Source organism: Thermobia domestica, chromosome 10, assembly GCF_964235325.1.
Source record: "Thermobia domestica chromosome 10, izTheDome1.hap1.1, whole genome shotgun sequence".
In the NCBI taxonomy this organism is placed as follows: Eukaryota; Metazoa; Arthropoda; class Insecta; order Zygentoma; family Lepismatidae; genus Thermobia; species Thermobia domestica.
The window spans coordinates 159,439,614-159,461,796 of NC_137463.1; the positions used below are offsets into that span (position 1 = coordinate 159,439,614).

At 35.1% G+C, this 22,183-nt stretch overlaps 1 protein-coding gene across 1 annotated transcript in view; it reads right to left on the minus strand.

Annotated features, from left to right (window-relative positions):
• The window catches only part of LOC145661650 (uncharacterized), a gene marked incomplete at its 5' end in the record, with an annotated part of 317,800 nt that overhangs the window by 175,417 nt on the left and 120,200 nt on the right, over positions 1-22,183 (minus strand). Inside the window, one exon of the mRNA XM_081726973.1 lies at positions 11,897-12,015. Coding sequence (XP_081583099.1) covers positions 11,897-12,015 — 119 coding nt within the window. The remainder of the gene's footprint in view (positions 1-11,896; positions 12,016-22,183) is intronic.

Below are 22,183 nucleotides of genomic sequence, written 5' to 3' on the forward strand. Positions count from 1 at the left end.
GCGGGTTAGATTCCCGGTGGGAGCTCATGTGGTTCGGATTCCACGTTAATCAGTAGGTCCCGTCTCATATAGCCTCGCTGCTGAAAGGGACGTTAAACCCAAAATCAACTCAACTGATATTTGCGAGTGAGGCTTGGAATTCATCTCTAAATATTTCTTTGTGTAATTCGCAGAAGGTGAATGTCTGATTTTGTTAGTCTCTATGTCTTCGATTCATATGTCGAAACAGGCTAAATGTATTCAGTGAAACGTTTACAGTACCTTTTAGGCACGTTGGAAATTTTCTTTTCTATATAAAGTTTCCTTCCACATGCACTCCTGCCTATTTTCATACAGATGTTAATATCTTCTTACTGTTAGATGTTGCTATCCACGGGTATCCTCTGTTCCAACTATACATACCTAGGTATATAATTTCTTCTATCTCCACATTTCCAAATCCAATCCCTATTATTATTATTATTATTATTATTATCATTATTATTATTATTATTATTATTATTATTATTATTATTATTATTATTATTATTATTATTATTATTATTATTATTATTATTATTATTATTATTTTGCTTTTCGTATTTATTTTGAACCCGACATATTGATCTCCAAATTAAGTTATTCTATCATATCTAGAAATTACATATTATTGTTTACAAAGAGACCAATGCCAAAAGGTAGAATCATAAGATGTTTCATAGTCAATAAACGCAGCACTTTAGAGTAACTTGCTTTCGTTTAATATTTGTAGCACTTTTCTCATTACTTTTATATCACCTGCTGGGCATTAACCATTTCATGCCAATTCAACCGTTTCAAATTGACGTAAGTTTTTTCTACACTTTCTTTGCTTAAATAGTATCATTCAATTATTCTTTTCATTTTGAAAGAATGGCACAAGTAAATAACTGAAAACAGTATTTGTATCTTAGCATTTACGTAAATAATAATGAGAAATATCAATTTATTCCAATTTACCTCACATCCATATTTCCTCAAGTAATGCTGTATTTCGATTGATATTTCTAACATTTCATTCTAATGATGAAAACATATTATACTGAAATTTTATAAATATTAACCAGGACTATTCTTGTTATGTGAGTACAATCGTTGAACGTGCTATATGCAAAAGAGCGTTCTGTATGGTAACAACACAATACATCCGCAACCCATTCAACAGCAAAGAAAATGGGGTTGCATAAAAGCCACGGCGGCATGAAAGCCTATGTTGGTCTCACATTCACTGTAGGATAGAATATCCAAGCCGAGGAGCAGTACACACAGGAAAATGTAAACAATGGCATCAAGCATCCTACACGAAAAAAAAAAAAAAAAAAAAAAACTAGAGGTCTCTCTCGAGTACTTCTAAGTTGATACAGTTTTCAGTATCTCTATCTAAGAAGGAAACCACACAAAACAGAAAATGAATTTGTTGAAGCTACGGAATGTAACTTGTTGGAAATAAACAACCGACGTGTTGGATTATGTTAACGGTAAAAGATCAGTGTACATAATATGCATGTGAAGACTATTCTGAAATTACTAATAAATAATACAACTTATCAATCTCTTCCTGTTCATAAATATTGAACTACAGAAAAAAGTACCCAACAAAAGTATTTGCTTTTCATTACTTAACTTCTAACATATTTTAAAATATATGCCCGTGGCTGTATGATACACACGGTTTGACTTGTCATGGGCGTTTATGCACTTTGGATTAAACGTGTGATGTAAGGATGTTCTCGGTGCTAAAAGAGATGTTGAATCCGAAATGAACCAAGGAACGTAAACCTTTCTAATGCTAACAAAGAAATTTCTGGTAATACAAATGCCAATGCAATGTAGAAAAGGAAAGTGTCATGGGGAGTGATTTTCGTTTTCAGTAGATCATTATTATAATAACAATCCATTGTTATGGAAGCAAAATTACCAGCTTTACCCCGTATTATATTTAACAAAATGCATCGAATACCCGTTACCCAAAAAGTTCAGGTATGGCAAACTAATATTAAAGGTTCAAAAAGTATATTTATAGGAAATGCGTATGCGAATTAACTTTTCTTTTCAACGAACGAGATGAAAACAACAATTGAAAATGGAAAATGAAATGAATTTTTTAGTTTTTCGTCCCTTGCTTATGGTGCTTAAAGTAAGAGATGGGAGATTAATGAAAGTGAATGGTTATGAAAGAACTAGTGGATTGACAATTTGGGAGAAAACGGAATAACCCTGACACACCTACAAACATGATGCTGTCAATCAAAATTTTTCATGGTCTGAGATTGAACTAAGGATCTCTCGCATGAGAGATAAGTGCTAAACTATTTTTTAAAATAAACTTTTTTGACACAAACACAGCAAATTGGTTAACCGTTTTGCTATTGACAAGCGCTCTGATACGTTAGGCTCTAATCGTGAGGTAACACTAATTAGATATTCTAGTTCCTATATTAGACATTTATTAATTATTTTCAATGTTTTTGTGTTCGTATCCCGATAGTCATAAAAATATATGAAAAAAAATAAAAACTAAGAAAGGGTTTAATTTGAAGGGAAAGATGTAGAACACTGATCTGATGCAAATGGTCTCTGCTCGGTTCGAGTCATAAGCATTTGTGGTGGTCAACATCGTATCCGTGGGTTTTCTCAAGGCCCTCTTGTTTCCCTCCAGATTTATAATCTACCACTTTTTTCATAGTCATGTGCTTTCATTAACCATCCGTCAATGTTAGCTTAAAGATCAAAACCGTGCGACCTGAAACACGAAATTTCAGTTTTTTTTTCATTTTCAGTTCCTGTTTTCTTATTTTCGTTGAAAAAAACTAATACACAAACGTACCCTGAAGCATCTTACTAAATATATGTATGGTTATCTCAAACTTTAAAATTGGTTTATCATATGAGATGCAACATGCCAAATATCTTTAGAAGGCAAAGTCAGTAACAAGGGATTGGTAGTATTCTTTATCTAATGGAAACGAGAATTATTTGTTAGCGCTCCCCACGACATTTTAATTTTTCACATTCCATTAACAACTTTAGTATAAGGTAACCAAGAAAGTTCTGTCGCTTTTTCATATACCACCTTCCAGCATCGATATGTGACCTAAGACGTACTTGTAAGATCAAAAATAGCCCCCATCAGCATCGAAGACCTTCTTCCAACGTTCTGGAAATCCATGGATTCCATCGTGGTAGAACTTGGTGGGCCGTGAATCGAAGAAGGTATCAAGTACATTTTGCACCTCTACTAGGAATTTGAACTGACGTCCTCTAAGGTAATTGTCCAAGGAATTTAACATGTGATAATCGGACGCTGCAGTATCCAGGGAGTATTGCGGATGCAATAGTGTTTCCCATCCAAGGCCTAGAATGGTACTCTGGCTCATCTTAGCCACTGGGGCTTAGCGTTGTCCTGTAAGAGGGAGACCCCTTTGCGATTTAGAAGTGCTGGCTCCAGAGTTTTGCATTTCTGTTGAACAGGGCTCAACTGCTGGTAGCAGTTTCTGATGCTGCGAACAGTCTAGAAAACAAACAGGAGGACCTTCTTCTGGTACAGTGCTAGTTTCGGCTGTTTTGAAACCGGTTCATGAGATGTTAGCCAATGATGACGTCGTCGTGAAGCTTCGTATAGGACCCACTTCGCATCACATATCAACATCCTGTCTAGAAATGGCTCCTTTCTCAGACGAGACAGCAAAGATACACAGGTGCCTGCAAGCGTTGCCTTCTCGAACGGAGTCAAATCATGTGGGACCCATCGACCCAACTTGTAGTGCTTCCCAAGTTGATGCAGGTGCTGCCGAGTGGTTTCTCCACTCACACTGAATTGTAGTCCCAGTTCTTCACATATCTGGCCACTGTTCGCCTCAATTGTGCCTGAAGATCTTCATTTTATACATGTTTTGATCTTCCAGCACGTTGTGTGTCTTCGAGTAATTCGTCACCGTCCTTAAACTTGTTAAACCACCGTTGCACTGTCCGCATAGTCACGACACCCTCATCAAAGGCCTGGCATATCTTCCTCTCCGCTGCAGTGGCGTTTGACCCAAGTTTAAACTCGTACAGCATGCACGTCCTTATTGCGCTCTGTGGAGGTCCCATGTTCACTTTGTCCTTACGAAAGTCCATAGTGTAACTGAACTGCCACAACCAGGTAGTACGTTGGATATACTCACACCAACAATTGACCTTCGCCTTATCCACATTTGCATTCAACTCACGGAGTGAGGGCCAATTGAACCCATACCACCACAAAAAGGGATAGAACTCTTTGGTTACCTTTATAAAGCATTTCTTTGTTAGTTTGATTGATTCTGAAATTGACATCCCTTTTAGTATTGAGAATATCTCTATGTGAGACGTAGAATTCCAACTACTGAACTACCATCGGGAACCAACACTGTCTCCCCCGCACCGAAAACGCGTAGGCTAATCATATAAGCACGAGGGAGATTTCAAAACTTATGATTTAGCTATCTATATATTACGAGGGTGATTCAGAAAGTAATGCCTCCAAGCCCACTACTTGGCCAATAGTACTGCAAATATTCTTAACTACTTATCATTAATGCACGGATGTTTAAGGTATAGAATAACAGTTGTTTTATCTTCCTATCACTTCTTGCAGCAAGTTTTCCTTAAAACTATTAATATCCTTTCTGCTGCTTACGAAGGATTCCATGGGCTGAATTATAAAGTACAGTATTTTTAAAACGCGTTGTCAGCACATTACTAGCACAAACTCAATGAGTATCTTTCCTAAGTAACAGACTATTTTTTCCCATGGTTTCGTTCAACTTGTGGCTTTACATGTAAGACACCAATCCTTTTCCTCGGTTGGATACTGACTGACTTCAATATGCAGTGAATTACTTGGCCCGTCTATTCATATTTCAACTGCCTGGATTTTCTGTCCCACTCGGTGGTCAATATGCAGCCTGGCTTACTTTCAGTAAAGTAGTGTGATGACATCAGCACAATAAAATATTATTAAACATGTGAGTTACAGAAGTGGTAGATTTTTCAATAAAGAGAAAAATCTGACACGCAAACAGATCAGTAGAAGTTCAGACTGTATTCATGATAATGCATTGAAAACTGACCAATTGTAAATGACACGAGAAAATATAATAATAGCTAAACTTTTGAGCATTCTAAATGCGGAAAGTTGTAATTATTTAATTATTTAAAGCATTCCAAATAAACCATAAAATCACGTTTTACTTTAGTTATTAATAATAGAAAGTAGGAAGGAATTTGGGGAAAAACTTGCCAGATTTTATTTTAAAGTTTTCATTTCAGTATTCGTCTAGTGAAACAAAACAGCAGAAGTATGTTAAGAAGAACAGCCAAGGGTATCAAACCCAGGGTCCCACGACAGCGAAGCATAATAGCACCTATTCACTCATACCACTTCAGTTTCGTTGTATACATACATTAAAGATTAGGAAAATAATTTACATTTGTCTTAAAACTTTTTCACTTTAAAAGTCAGTTTGGCGTTAATGACTCGACAACCAACTTTTATTCTTTTAAGCCTCTAATTTATAAGAGAAGAAGAAAGTGAATAAAATACGAGTATATTTTCTCCAAACTATACTCATTGAAATACAGAAGTTGTAATAAGTTTTAGTATAATGGCTATATTATTATTATTATTATTATTATTATTATTATTATTATTATTATTATTATTATTATTATTATTATTATAGATTTTTTCCGCAATTATTGTTGACACATATATTGGATATTGGTGTTAGTGTTCTGTTACAATGAAAGTCAGTCCTTTATTTTTATTTTTAAAAGTGTGCAACTCGTCTACATCCTCAAAAAAGTACAATTTACCAAACTTACAGAAAACGTTTTCTGATTTTTGGTTACCATTCTAGATTGGTACAGCACTTTATCAAAGACATTATGCGTAAGAACGCATTATGCGTATAACTTATCAGTTTACAACAAGGCATGAACCAAGTCTTTAGCGGTTGATAAATCCAGAGAGCTTTTCAATATATTACATACTAGATTTCGGCTAGCTCGGAACTTCAGTCCCAGACGCACTTCTAGTGTCCTTAATATATATCTCGTCTTAAGGGATTTCAAGATATGGCCATCTTAATGTAACAATTGTAACCATTACCGTTTTCCTTTGCTTCTAAGGGAAACATAAAAAAAAAACCTTAAGCATGTCTTTAATTATTTTAAATTAAAAGCCTACATACCAATTTTCATGCCTCTAAGCTTAAAGGATTTTGAGATATGGCCAGCTTATTTTAAAACTGCAAGCTCCACTCTTTTTAATTCATACCATCCTTTCTACATTCTTGAGGAGATAAACAAAACACTCAAGCACGTCTTTAATTATTTTAAATGAAAGGTCTAAATACCAATTTTTATGTCTCAAACTTTTACGGAGTTTGAGATATGGTCAATATTATAAAAATTACAACCCTCATTCTTTTATCTACCCGCCTTCTTTCCTTTCCATTCTAGGGTAAATATTAAAAAAAATATGAAACAAGTCTAATTGTTTTAAATGATAAATCAAAATATCAAATTTCAGTTCTCTAACCTTAATGAATTTCGAGATATGCCAATCCAATTGTAACAGTTGAAACACCAAGCTTTTCTCATCCCGCTTTTTTCTTCCCTTTCAGCACAAAAATCAAAACATGGTGAAACATATGTCTAATTATTTTAAATGAGATATACAAATACCGAATTTCTTGTCTCTAAGAGATTTCGAGATATGGTCACCTTATCGTAATAATCGTAATTCAACCCCCCAGAAGAATACGCTGGATAAAAAGAGCTTCATATTGAAACTAATACAGTCTGCAACGTCCTTCGAACAACATTTGAGGGTGCATTGTTATGCAAGTTGAGGATATATTGTATTTTAAACTTCTCTAGATGCTTGCAGGAAAAGTTGCGGTGCATTTCATAGTTAACTACTATAACAATCAAGAGTTATGGTTTTGTTTCGACGGAGAAAGACATGATGGATCAAATCCAGCATAAATCATAATGCCAGCAATAAAATCGTCCAGGAGGTTCAAACCCTCACCAAGATCCAACCACCTCCCTGATCGTTTACGATTATCGATAACAGACGATCCATTTGAAGTGACAACTCGATGGAGAAAACTTTCCCGATTTTTCCTTATACTTAGAAAGTGCAAACATCCAGACAATTCTTGTTTGCCGATGTCAACTTATGTTTCACATTTGAGACCAAATTTTTCATCTTACCGATTGCAAAGAATCGCCAAATGACAGTAGTATGATTTATGCCGAACTCGTCTACAACGACACGAATGCATGTCTGAAGGTGCGTTTCTATGGTGTTCTAGAGAAGCTCATTGCAATATGATATTCGTCGCCCACGGGGATCATCTTGCAATGCGGTGTCACCAAAACGAATCTAACAAAGCAGTTTCTAGTGCTATGTTCGTTGCTATGCAGAATGACCTAGTTTGAATTCGTAAATAAAAATCACTCAGAATTGTGTGTTCTCCATGATGCACTTTCACAACAATTTGTTCAACAACGCACTGACTCTTAATTGTCTGTGCAGCCATGACAGTTTGGTGAATGTGTATAGAGCTTGTGGTCTTAAAATATGATCTTAGTTTATCCATGTGTTGTAATGGTGTAATAAGTCTCAAACTAGACGTTAGAGTAGACATTTCATTCTCACGCCACAGACTAAATGAGGAGTTTTTAGAGAAATACATTTTCTTTTAAGGTAACATAATTTTACTTAAAGGGCCTATGAAATAAATTTGTTTCTTTGCCATCACTTTCAACATTTACATTTTATGCAATGATGTCTAAATTTTAAAGTAGGATTTCACTCATTGTATTTCTATTGAATTTCTAATCCCAGACTAAGTTCTAGAAAGGTTGCGTGCTAACCATTCTGTGACTTAGGAATTCACATCTAATGCGCATAAATTTAGAATTACTTAAAAATAATGAAAGTTATCAAAGTACTTAATTTACATGTAAAGAACTTCTTTATTTTTTTTTAATTCAAAAGAGTATATGAAAGAACTAAAACCAACTGTAAAAGAAACAAAGTAACATACATGCTCGTTTCAACAACAAATAAGTAAACTATGACTTCATATGAATCAAGAAACTAATTAAAAAGATAGCATCAATAGTCTACAACCTCGAGAAATAAGGTTTTCCCTCATAGAACATAAATAATAGCTATTCTTATTCCAAATCCACTATCTGCTAGACACAGTAGCCAATATAAAATTTCAATGGAGTCCAGTTTTGGCATTCAGGGTCAATAACGAGCAGAGAACAGGGATTTCGTACTCTATGTATGGATGTGATAGCGAGAGATTCCGGAATATATTTTGTAACGATATAGATTCCTGAACCAATAAAGGGATATATTGACGCATTCCATGTTCCACCATGGAAGGAATTTCTGTCGAAATCTGAGACCCGACCGTTATGAGTGGGATGCTGTGAAGGGTTATCGCTAAATGTTCAATACCAAAAAGAGAACCACTGCAGTCTATCGTATTCCTTTCCAATTGCTCGCACTTTACTTCGTTGGTGAACTTCCGGCGAAATGGCCTGGAACAGATAAGAGAGTTTCTCCTCTCCTGCGAAAAAGTTCAGGAGAAAATGGCCCCTGTGGACGGCATTCTTCCAAGTGTCCAAACGGAAAGGAAGGAAAAAGAAACAAAGAAGGAAGTAGAACAGGGATAAGTAACAAATAACAACGGAATAATACGATAGAATCCCTTACATGGAACCACTGTCAAGTACTTACCTTCGACACAAACAACTATTTCCAAAAGTTTGTAATTTATTTACTACCTCTACAAAACCTACTGAATCAGAACGAAGAGGGACTTAGTATTCTCCATTACTCTAAAGACGTCGCCAAGGGAAAACAACAGAATCCGTTTGAAAAGGAACAACGATAAATCCAATTAAGAAAAAGGAAGACAAAAATTAGAAAAGAGACTAGGAAAATAAAATGACATAGATCGGAAAGGAAAAGAAAGATAATATGAAAATAAAACCAATGATAAACATAATGTGATAAAAATGATACAAAGAGTCACATACACAGTTAAAATGCAATCTGAAGTATTCTACATAGAAGTTTAATGAGCATTATCATCATCCGGTTATCATAAAACCCGTTATAGAAGCTACAGTAGACAACACTTGTATATATATGGCTATAGGTGATATGAAAAAGGACAAATATATATTCACATAAAGATTGAATACCTATTGGCAACTAGAAACACATTAATTTCAACGATTTTGCAATGTATAGAGGAAACTACTTTGCGGTTCCTATGTTAAAACATATTCGAGTAAAAAATAAAGAGGAAAAAGAAACTAAAAAATCAGAAAAGTAATTTGTGTTGACTTACATGCAGTACATTTAAATTTCAGATGATTACAATTAAAACAGGCCCTATTTACCAACACAAACATATATCAATGTTAACTTTACCTACCTGTTTTTGAACTGTTCAGAAAACTTTTTGGCAGAATAAATATAATTTATAATTAAAAGTAAACATAAGGTTCTCTACATAGCAGTACAATGAAGCATATTATTGAAGCCTTCTCTGATAAAAAAAATATGATAGATATAGCTTGCATTCTTAATTAATAACAGAATGAAAAGGGATGGTACGAAACTGCAATCTATTTTAGTTGTCTCTGATGAGTAGGATTGAAGGGTACAGAGTAACATTGTACTTGATCGAAAAAATAAACATTGTAAATAAAATCGCATGTTTGAATGAACTCAGTTGAGGAAAGAACATAAACCAAGACTCTGAATAGAAAATGTCTAATTTACAATCAAATCACTGAATTCTTTAGAAACAAGTCTCAAGAATCACTATATTGATTCATAAATCTTTAACCCCTAAAAGTTCTGAGTAAAGTATAATTGTGAAGTTTCTATTAACTGCGTTAAAACCAGATTTCTCAAATAATAATGCATTATTATTATTATTATTATTATTATTATTATTATTATTATTATTATTATTATTATTATTATGAAATAAATGTTCCAATTTAATTCAAAGTTTGGTCTGTTGGCCAAACTTTCTGTTACTAGCCCATACAGTTGGTATAATTCTTACCAGTAGGCCCTCATTCTTAGTTAAGAAGAAGAAAAAACAAGTTTAAAAGAGTGCTAGGTAAATGACTTGCGCTGATCTCTGCAATAGTGAAATCTCAGGTCAAAATCCTGAGACCGTACATGCTTATATAGGCCTGGCTGATTTTCTCAGTCGTGTCAGGGTGATGAAAAATGGTACTTTTCAATATATATTTTCAAGATAGATTTCCTAATTGATTTTTTTTCATATTTTCCGTTTACTTATGAATCTTTCAGATTGAAATGACTTTTTGGCTGTGTTGGGTATTGAATAGTGGGGAATGTCAGAGTTGGCAACAAATGACTAGTGCTTTACGCCATGTACGTGGAGTAGTAGAAGAGAATGAAATGTATTAACCTGTGGTTGTTGTAAACTGGATAATTGCAATAAGAAGTTAGATTCATGTTACAATTGCTTGTGATTCAAGATAAGAGTACAGCATTATTGATGGAATAAATAAGTGATTAATAAGAGTTCATGATAATTACTTGTAGTAGTTTAGCTACCCAGATTAGTACCTGATCAGTGCAATTAGCTGTGCCCAATCTTTGGTTAGTCGTATTTTCACCTTTCATCAGGCTGTACTTGAAAGTGAAAATAAATAACTTGGCCTAAATGCTTCAGATTTTACACTTAAAAGAAGCATCATTCCTATCATTATAATCGATTCTCTCCTCAACAATTTGAAGCTGTAATTGTGGGGAGCTTAAAGTTATTTCGTACCCTGAAACTGGTTCCACAATACATGGAATTATTTATTTAAATTTACTTTTGTTCTTAGGAAAAGTGGCATATTGTAATGAGATAATAATTTTTGGAGGTTTAAGAGTTCTAAACGACTTACTTATTCGTATCGCTGAAGGGTTTCGTCCATTCTTTCTTAATCTGATCTGTTATCTAAGGATGAAATTGTTTGTGAAAGAAACGGGAGGGGACGTTATTACGCTTTGTTTTCCATTAAAGAGAGATAAAATTATAAAACTTTTTTCATCAAAAGAGACCTAACCGACTTCAACACATCATTCATTTAGGTGTTTCATGGTATAGTTCAAAAGATTACTATCAAATTCTAAAGATATATATATATATATATATATATATATATATATATATATATATATATATATATATATATATATGGGATCATCAGAAAGGTATACTCTATATAAAGAAATCAAAATCGGTTTACTTATGTCGAATTTATGCTTGAATATACTCACAACATACAGTATATGTAAAAGCTTGAATTGAAAACCATATTTTTTCTTTTTTCTTCTTCTTTCCTTGTTTTTGAAAATGTTCATGCTTTAACAAAGAATGTACTATGATCTCTAAACATCTACAGTATTTAATTCGAAATTTGACAAATATTTTATCTAGACATTTTTATTTGCCATATTGTTTCCAAAAGAAATGACATGAAACTAAAATAAGAATATTCATAAAATACTCAATAAAGAATACGGTAAACGCTTACGTCCTATACTTTAGGAATATCTGATAGAAAATCAACTAAAATAGAATATAATATTTTAGTTGATTTTCTATCTGGCCTTGAGCACGCCCTGGACATGCAGTTTATAATGGTTAAGTATTTGATTCCTCCGTTAAATATTAACGTTTGTTGGGCAGAAACAGTCTTCTCTTGTAATAGATTTATTTTGATAAGATGATGTACCTTTGATAGAAATTGAACAAGACGTATGTAATTACAATCCTACCTCCTAGTGCCTGCTACTTCTACCACTTTGCAACGACTTCTGCTCCACCAAGCCGGAGTGAGCGTCCAATAGGATGATGATGCACTTCTTGCCCAACCTTCTTCTGGGAATAGCAACACCTGCAATGTTAAATTATACCAATAATGTCATATATGTTTAATTAAATAAATTCTACAAAAATATTTTAATTAAAATACAGCTAAAATTTCTACTAATGCAGAAACTTTATTTATTATGAAAATGAAATTAAATTAAGTTTTTCAGTTTATCGTCCCAAGATTGTTCTTTAGACTAAAGAAGATGGATGATCAAGGCAAGTGAATAATGTTGGAAGAATATTGGTAGAATGAGAATATAGGGCGAGGAAACGAGAGTATCTCGAGAAAACCAACGGATGCGACGTTGTCCACCACAAACTTACTTTGCCGAGGATTGAACCAGGGATCTCAAACACCAGAGCTAACCACTCTACCACTGAGCTTCTTTACAGGTTAACTTTTTCGTAATTTTGTTGGTATGTGATAGTGTACTTAAGATGGCTATGGCTATGGCTTCATCTCTGTTGACATACGTGCTTACAGCACGTTACCTACAGCATAAAGACTTGTTGCTCACTGGAGAGCCTTATCGTCTTGTAATTCAAAATTCAATGTTCAACAAATAAAAACATTTTGAGTTCCTGTACGTGAAGAATATCGTTGTCGAGAGATGCCATTATTTATATATCTTATTACCATCATCTACTCTCACTGTGTAAAATGTGATCACTACTATGCGTTTGTTGTTTTACAAATTATGAATAGCGAACGGAAGTGCCAATTTCATGTAGAAAATCTTCACTTGTTAATATAATAATAATATGGCTATCGAATAAATTTCCAATTTTATACTGAGACACTAATGTAAGTCAATCAAGAAATTACATTGCTTTAAGATTAACATAATAAAATTTTAGTAGGTATTTGTGTACAATATTGCTGCTGCTGCTAAATTTTAACGTTCAAAACAGGAACAATAAAAGTATCTGCGAAAATGTTTTTTAATCTTACTAAATTCGTTTTCATTTGCAAATAAACAACAAGCTTGAGAGAAAATTCTTATTACATTTTTGTTTGCAATTGTATTTATGCTTATTTAAGTCATATTTTACATGGAAAATAACCCATAATTAGTTTATAATAGTTGATGTATTATGTATAACTACATTGAAAATAATATGATTAAGTACACCTATTACTTTCCAATTAAAACAGCAAATGAAGTTCTCTTCATACATTTCTAGTTTTTCATTAGTAAATAATTAACATTTTCACCTTTCTTTTGTGACATTTCCTTATTCACGGAATGCTATTTGTTAAACTCGATCTAATATAGAATTACACAGCTTTAGAATGTAGTGTAGCATTCTGTCTTAATTCTTTGTAGAAGGTAAATTAGCCTCTTTTATAATCTTTCCTGAAACTCCGCAAACTTTCCCTTATTTCCGCACACTGCACCTCATCTGTCCTCTGCAGTGACAAAAGTTGTCGCAAATTGAATTCAAATGCTCTATTAATTTTAATCCTCCTCTTGCGAGTTCCTAATTAACTCCTCAGCCACGGAACCAATTCCCAACACATGCCTTAAAGAAATAGATTTCCTAGCTCTTCACCACAGAGTTACATCTCTGGACTATTCATATTCAATTTAGAGGAAAAAAGAGAATCAGCTTTGCGATCAGCAGAAAGTATCAACAATTTAGAACATATAGAGTTATTAATGCGTTTTCAACAAAGAAATATTAAAGATTAGAACTGAATGACTGTAAGAATAAAAGTAATAATTAGAGAACATAATTTGGTTTTGTAAATCCTCTTGTATTTAATTATAGGAATAATATTTTTGCAATTAAATATATACGATGGGTAGTCAAAAAGCTTCCGGAATGTTGTAGTTTTGGTATTTGTGATGAAATCAGAATAATCTTGTGCAGTACAGTTCTTAGGTTGCCAGATTACCCTCTGTTACTGGGTACCACTCGTTTCAGAGACCGTTTTCTCTTATCTCGTTTATTTATATCTGAATTGTTTTTAAAAAAAGAAACGTTTTCCCAACCAGAGCTTTTCCCGGCGGGAGCTCATGTGGTTCGGATTCCACGTTAATCAGTAGGTCCACGTCTCATATAGCCTCGCTGCTGAACGGGACGTTAAACTCAAAATCAACTCAACTCAACCCAACCAGAGCAAGAAACTTTTCATGCATCAGAAGAAAAAAGTATTGTTACATTCTTTGCTACATGTATACAAGTTCATTTCAATCCCTTTGACTTTCTATTTCTTTTCACCCGCCGTCTCTCAAACCAAAATACATATCACGTTTTGAAAACAGGCTTTGTGCAAAATTAAAATTAGAGAGGTGGCCAGTAGAGCACTATTTATTAAATGGTTGGCAACATTGATGCTAACACTGTAAAATTGAGATCAACAGATCAATATGTTTCTATAATTTGTAACATATAACATAGAGGGTACAAATTCCTAGCTAGTTAAGGATAGGGCTATCATATTTCTACACTTTAAATATAGGACTCATTGCAAAAAAAAAAAAAAAAAAAAAAAAAGTAATAACGAAAAAGAATAAAACTATACATTGTAGGCATGTACTATCAAAACATTAGAGCCAGTTAACAGTTATAAGCTACTAGTTTCAAAGTACTAGGGACTTCGGGCTAACAGCAATTGTTTGTCGAAAAAGACAATATGCTATATCATTAATGATTATGAAATCTCAGTCTGAATTAATGCAATAATTCAGACTCTAAAAGGGTAGAATTAGCAATTCAATGTGAAAATCACAAAATTGAATTATCACGCATGAAGTTACAACCTTTCTGTATTCAATATTGAAAATGTTTCACATCTCCATCATACACTATTAATTATAAATGAATGCTTAAAACCGCTGAGTAGCACGGGGAATGACGCTTTGGTTTTTCTCAAGTATCGATTCAGAATTCGAATTCGAGATGAAGATCGATTAAAATAAAGCAGTAATCAGAGAGCGCAATGTTGCTCTTCTTCTATTAAACCAGCATAGTGACAATATCCTCTTTGGCACTATTTAACAGTAGAAGCGCCGTCGGTGTCATTTTGATCTTCTTTCCAATTCTCTTTTACATAACTCAGCATACAATGGAACGTCGAAGCTGAAATTTTCTGACATTTTCTAAAATACATTCAAGTATACTGTGACGAATTTTCACATCTCCATCTTAATTATTAAAATAGGTAATCATAGATATAGCTCGAACAGGCAATAGGGGTAATTTTGACCCTCATAAGAAAAATGACCAATTTTCTAGTGAACGTAAGATTTTCAATTTCCGATTACTCATTGTTGCTTTCTTGACGTCACAAAACACGCCCCTATTATCGTAATTATTGAGAGGAGAACAAACGAACAAGTCATGTGACCATGTGACCTTGTTTGATGACTCAGAGAGCCAGCAATTTCCGCAGCAGTCTTTGTGCAGCTTTCGACCAATGTGTATCTTGTCGTACATAAGATGCAGAAAGGATTGAGTATACAGGAGTGCCTTACCCGCTTGGAACAGTTAGATTCATCTGACAGTGGTGACGACAGCAACAATGAAGACTTTTGTGTTTCTGATGTGAATTTGCAGAATGTCAACCACTGAAAGTAATGACAGTGATACCGAAGGAAATATGGCGTCTGGCAGTGTGACTTCCTTTGGTATGCGCAGACAAGGACTTTCAAGTAGACATAGTCATGGTCATGGGCAAAGATAAGGTAACAATGTGCTTACTCAGTCTACAGGTGGTAATTACAAGAAGTACACATCATCTAGTGGTATTGTTTGGACTCCGATAAATCTTAACAGCGCCTCTACCACTACAGGTCGTACGCCATCTCGCAATATTGTGACAATTGCAAGTGGACCAACGTCTTTTGCTCGTCATAACATTGGGTCATCCTGCTTCAGCATGGTGTTTGATTGTGAATGAGTCAATGATGAAACACATTCAAACATTTACTGTTGTCGAAGCACGACATAATTTTGGGGATGACAGCAACTGGATATAATGTTGGAAGAACTCGATGCATTTTTCGCCCTGCTGTATGCCCGTGGTGCACTGGGTCATTCAGAACTTTGTGTAGATGATTTATAGAACAAGAATTGGGGACCACCGGTGTTGAAAGAAACAATGTCGTTTCCGTGAAATCATGAGGCATCTCTTATTTGATGTGCGAAGCAGCAGAGCTGAGCGCCCGGCAACTAACAAATTTGCCAGAGACTTGGAACAAACTCATGAAAAACAGTTATTTATGTTACAATCCCGGAACAGAAATAACCGTCAATGAACAGTTGTTGACATGCAAATCAAGGTGCAGATTTATCTAATATATAGCAAATAAGCCGGACAAGTTTGGGATCAAATTCTGGTTAGTAACTGATGTAGAATCCAAATATGTATTAAGTGGCTATCCCTATTTGGGCAAGGATGAAGACCGACCAAATGATGTACAACTTCGGGAGAGTGTGATGCTAAAATTACAGCAGCAACATCTCAATTCCGGTCTCAACGTCACTATTGACAAGTTTTTTTTTTACTTCTGTGAAACTTGCAGATGAACTTTATACGAAGGAAACCACAATTGTTGGAATGATGCGCTTGAACAAGCGAGAATTACCTTCTATAGCACGAGGCACCTCAACACCACGATATTCGACTCTTGCACTGAGAAATGGAGACAAAACACTAACGGTATATAGGTGCAAGAGCAAAAAGAATGTGATTCTTAGCACCATGCATACGATTATGTCTACAGACGACAGCCCAAAGGAGATACCGAACACTGCTACTTACTAGAATAGCACAAAATGCGGCGCAGATGTGGCGGACCAGATGCTGAGGAAATACACTACAAGTTATGATATGGAACTCGCAGATGGCCTGTTCAGGTATTTTACGTCCTTGACATTGCCTCACTCAATGCTTGGATACTTTACAAGGAACCATCCGGCTCCAGAATTTCACGCCGACAATTTATTCTTGAGCTGGTGGAAGAACTACGCGCTGATGCTTTGCGCAAGAAATGCCCTCCGGTTGTTCCAGTGCTCACCAAGAAACGGAAGAAGTGTGCCTTTCAACTATGCAAGGGGCAGAAGAAGACTTCTATTAGTTGTGAAGGATGCCAGAAACCAATTTGTGGAAAATGCATTGCTGTGACTCTTTAGCGTGCATATTGTTCAACTTGTGTTGATGTCTAACAAACTTTGGAACATATTGTAGTGTATTCATTAACAGTTTATATTCGTATGTGTTATATTCATTTTGTAACACCTTGAGTTTTCTTTTTCTCTTTTTTCCTTTTTTCTCATGGAAAAGCACATTGTGAATTAAGTTAAAACTTATATATTGCCATTTTTACACCGATTTTAAATAAAAAATATGGTTTGCTTTTAATAAGGTGTGAATTTCTTATAGGTTCAACCGGCTGTTCTAGTGTTAAAAATGTTAACTTCCAGTTTTAGCAAGCAAATACAGGGCAAATGCGCATCCTGTACAATCTTCATACAGAACAGGAAAATAGGTTATAAAATACACGACAATTGTGTATATACAAAATATCTGGCAACACTAGTTTGGGGAATGTCTTCACTTAATATTTTTGCAAAATCTATCCTCTACTAAGAGCTTAGTAGGTGGTGAATAAAGTGACATTAGTATGTGAGTTTTGCAAATTTACTACAGTAACTCGTGTGTATTTAACATGTATTTCCCTAATCTTACATAGTTTAACAAGATTAGTCTTTTATGTGGGTTAGAATACAATATAACGTTTTATTTATTAAGGCATATTTAGCATAACTTTGATAGGCAATATTCATATTCATTTACATTAAGAACATTATTTATATTATCTGTATAGAATTCAAACAAAGTACGAATGACAAATGAAATCATCACGGTATTTAAAGTGAGATAAAAAAAAAAAGTCAATTGAATATGTTTTCTCGAACGCCACAACGTTAGCTTAAGTTATATTACCAAAGAATTCTGTTAAGTTGCATTGCACGCCACAATCTTGTGTACGGTCCTGCCTATTATGTACTTCAACGATATTCTGATTTCTATTTTGAGAATTTCTGCCACCTATAAATCTATTATGAAATCATAATAAGGTGATGGAAATTAATGCATTGTGCAGAATGTTTGGAATTTACGTGAATGTTTTTCCTTCGGCGAGATAAATGATTTATACTCCCATTTCTCACGATACTAGCTTCACTATCGTCCTTCTCTGTATATCCTTCGGATGAACCACTATCTTCCACTACTACTCTGGATTCATATGATATATGTTCAACGTTGACAGCCGGAACTCGATCACCATTTGCAGTACTAAATGTCTCTTTGATCGCATTTACTTCTTCCTGCAATTCCCTGATCTGAATAGTATGCTAATTAACTAAAATTTCGACAACTTCTACAGAACTTTGTACATCAGCAACTCGGTGTAAAATCTGTTCCATCTTAGAATCTTTGTTCTAAATTAGAATGTATTTGTTGGTTTATTTGCTCCAATTTACTATCCGTTTTAGTGTCCATTTGATAAGTTATTTACTCAAACTTAGCCTCCATCTGTTGTGCTAGTTGTTGTATTATGGATTGTGTTATTTGATGGGACATTTGCTCCAGCTTGGTACCAAATTTTTGCTGTTGCTGCGATATTTGCTGACCAAGCTGTCTTACAAGATCAGCCACGTTCGTTGATGAGTTCGTACGTGTTAGCTCTACATCACCACCTTCCTCATTTATATTTTAACTACCAGAAACATTCGTTTTAATTAGGGATGGCCAGACGGATCCGGATCTCGGATATCCGGATCCTAGAAGATCCGGATCTCGGATCCGGATCCGAAATTTCGGATCTTGGATCCGGATCCGGATATCCGGATCTTGGATCCGGATCCGGATATCCGGATCTTGGATCCGGATCCGGATATCCGGTTCCTGGATCCGGATCCGAAATTTCGGTTCCTGGATCCGGATCCGAAATTTCGGATCTTGGATCCGGATTCGGATATCCGGATCTTGGATCCGGATTCGGATATCCGGATCTTGGATCCGGATTCGGATATCCGGATCTTGGATCCGGATCCGAAGTTTCGGATCTTGGATCCGGATCCGAAGTTTCGGATCTTGGATCCGGATCCGGAATTTCGGATCTTGGATCCGGATCCGAAGTTTCGGATCTTGGATCCGGATCCGGAATTTCGGATCTTGGATCCGGATCCGAAGTTTCGGATCTTGGATCCGGATCCGGAATTTCGGATCTTGGATCCGGATCCGAAGTTTTGTATCTTGGATCCGGATCCGAAGTTTTGTATCTTGGATCCGGATCCGAAGTTTTGTATCTTGGATCCGGATCCGAAGTTTCGAAGTTCAGATTCGGACTCCTGTTTTGAATATTTTAGGCCTTAGATTGAGACACAGAACTAAAATGTCCATATGTATAAAATTTACTAGGTGAATTTTATCTAACTCAGTGGGAAGACAATTCAATTTAAATGACAAAAGATTACATCAAAATGTCATTTTCACATTTTTCGGGGTGTAGACCATTGTTGCGCACACCCCATCATTTAGTCTTTAGTATATCTTTAAATGTACTACAAGTATGCCACTTTCAACTCAAGTCAGTAGTTGTATAGATCTGCCTTTTGTTATATATTAATCGAGTTAGGATTAAAATTCGATTGTTTGTGAGACCTATGATAATATTTTCAGAATGAGTTATAACGTTGAAAAACTGCATAGTAATGCTGCATATTTTCTTTGTGTCACATTGGAATTTAATGTAGTCTACCTTATACAGTCGGCTCTTATGATTAATTCAATGATCTGAACTCCTGCAGCATTACGCTAAAATCATGGATGTCTTTGAATTTTCGTCATCATTTCTATTTTTTTTACTACGAGCAAAATAAATATCATAAGCTGTATTTTACATAATATATATAGACGCAGATCAGTCAGTTGATTGCTTAAAGTTTATAGCTAAGCTATTACATTTCTAAGACACTGGCGGCCTTAGAACAAAATCCATGGTTTTCCCATAAAATCTTAAATCTTTCTATATAAAAAGGGCAAAGTCCAGAGTGACTGAGTGAGTGAGTGACAGATCACCGTACAGGCCAAATCACTTAAGCTACAAACTTGAAATTTGGACAGTTTATAGGCTTTGTGACGTAGGATACCACTAAGGAAGGACTTTGGGAAATTCGACGAGGAAGGGGGGAAATGGGGGTGGAAAATATTGATGATTCTTGACGTTAGATACTTCAAATTTGATATTTGGGTTTCTCATTGAAAATAATTTGTTACTTGTTTAAGTGCTTTTTGATATTTAAATTAGAAGGAGCAGGGAAGATATAGGAAGTAAAAGGGCGGGTGGTAATTGCAATTATTGCAACTAGTATAATAATATGCCTATATCTCGGAAACTTAAAGGGTTAGAAACATGGAATTTGGTATTTGGACTTCTCACTTAAAATAATTAGATACGTATTTCAACGTTTTATATCTATATCTATATATCTATATCTATATCTATATATATATATATATATATATATATATATATATATATATATATATATATATATATGGCCCAGAAGGGAAGAAAAAGGGCGTGAAGAAAATTAAGTGGGGATTACAATTACTGTATTAATATGTTATATCCTTTAAGGTTAGAGACTTGAAATTTGGTATTTGCATTTCTCATTGAAAATAATTTGACATGTGTTTCAGTGTTTTTTGACGTTTTAGTAAAAACGAAAAGAAAAGAGATGGAAAGGAAAGAGAGTGGGGATTGTAATTATTATAATAACATGTCGATTTCTGGGAACCTCTGAAGGTTAGGAGCATAGAATTTGGTATTTGGACTTTACATTTGAAATAATTAGGTATGTACTTAAGCGTTTTTTGATGTATGTCTTAGAGGAGAAGAAAAGTGGCGGGGAGAAAAGACTTTTATATCTCGGAATCCTGGAATGTTAGAGAAATGAAACTTGTTATTTGAACAAAAATTCGTTATGAAATGAAATCCTTGAGTTTTACGTCCCACGTTTATGCCGGTTAGGCTAAAGGAGACGGTGATTATGAGAAATAAATGAAATAAGTGGGAGGAAACGGGAAAACCCCGAGAAAACCCACGAGCACGGTGTTTGTCCACCACAAAGTCCATACGGCGCGATCTGGGATCGAACCAGGGACCCCAAGCTCCGGAGGTGTACGCTCTACCACTGAGCCACCGCGGCCCCTTAAAAATTCGTTATGTTTGCAGGCGTATGATGTGCGAGACCGTAGACCGAGCAAATGTGTGGGCTGGGGGGAAAGCCCCCATGTACTCGCACTGAAATTCGGTATGTCTCGGGATACCAGATTGTTATTACATACAATTTGATATTTGAACTGAGATTCGGTATGGTTGTAGGTTTACGAGGTACGAGGTCATAGGCCGATCAAATGAGATATCATAGGGTCTAAGGGCAAATCCCCAGACATTTCTTTTTAAATTGATTATGATTAGAGGCTTTTGTGGTGCGAGGCCCTAGTAACGGGGTCTAGTGGCGAAGCCCCCAACTAGCCGAGGTCTATTAAGTATATAAATGTATTTGCGTAATGACTGGAAATTGCATGTATGCCTGTGGACAAAATTGCATAAGTAGCCACGAGAAATGACAATCCTTTAAGATAAAAATTTTAAAAAGCTACCAAAATGTACTCTTGAATGAGTTGTATATTATGTTTGCGCAGGGGCGAATCCAGAACGGACTCCTGGAGGGGGCTGTTGGGGATGCTAACAGTGAAAAATTACTTAGATGATCTGAAATCGCCACAAATTACTACTAAAGTACACTGTTAATGGTGGCGCTGGGTAGGGGCGAACGACTTTTCGCCCTCCCCCTGCATCCGCCTATGTGTTTACATGAATGATATAGCTCCTTATACAACCTATGCAGAGTTAATAGTAAAAGATTACTAATTACAAAGATACGTGTTACTGCTCGTGCCTCCATATGGTATTTTGTATACACATACAGTACATTAATACATTGATTGTGATACATTAATTGCCATTTAGAACTTCATCTCTACTACAATTCTTAATTCTAACTGGGGTGGTACGGTCACAGAGAAACGTATTTTTAAAGAAAGAAAAAAAGCTCATCAAGAGCAAGAAAAGGAAGTTGCTCCTTAATTTGATTTGATCTAT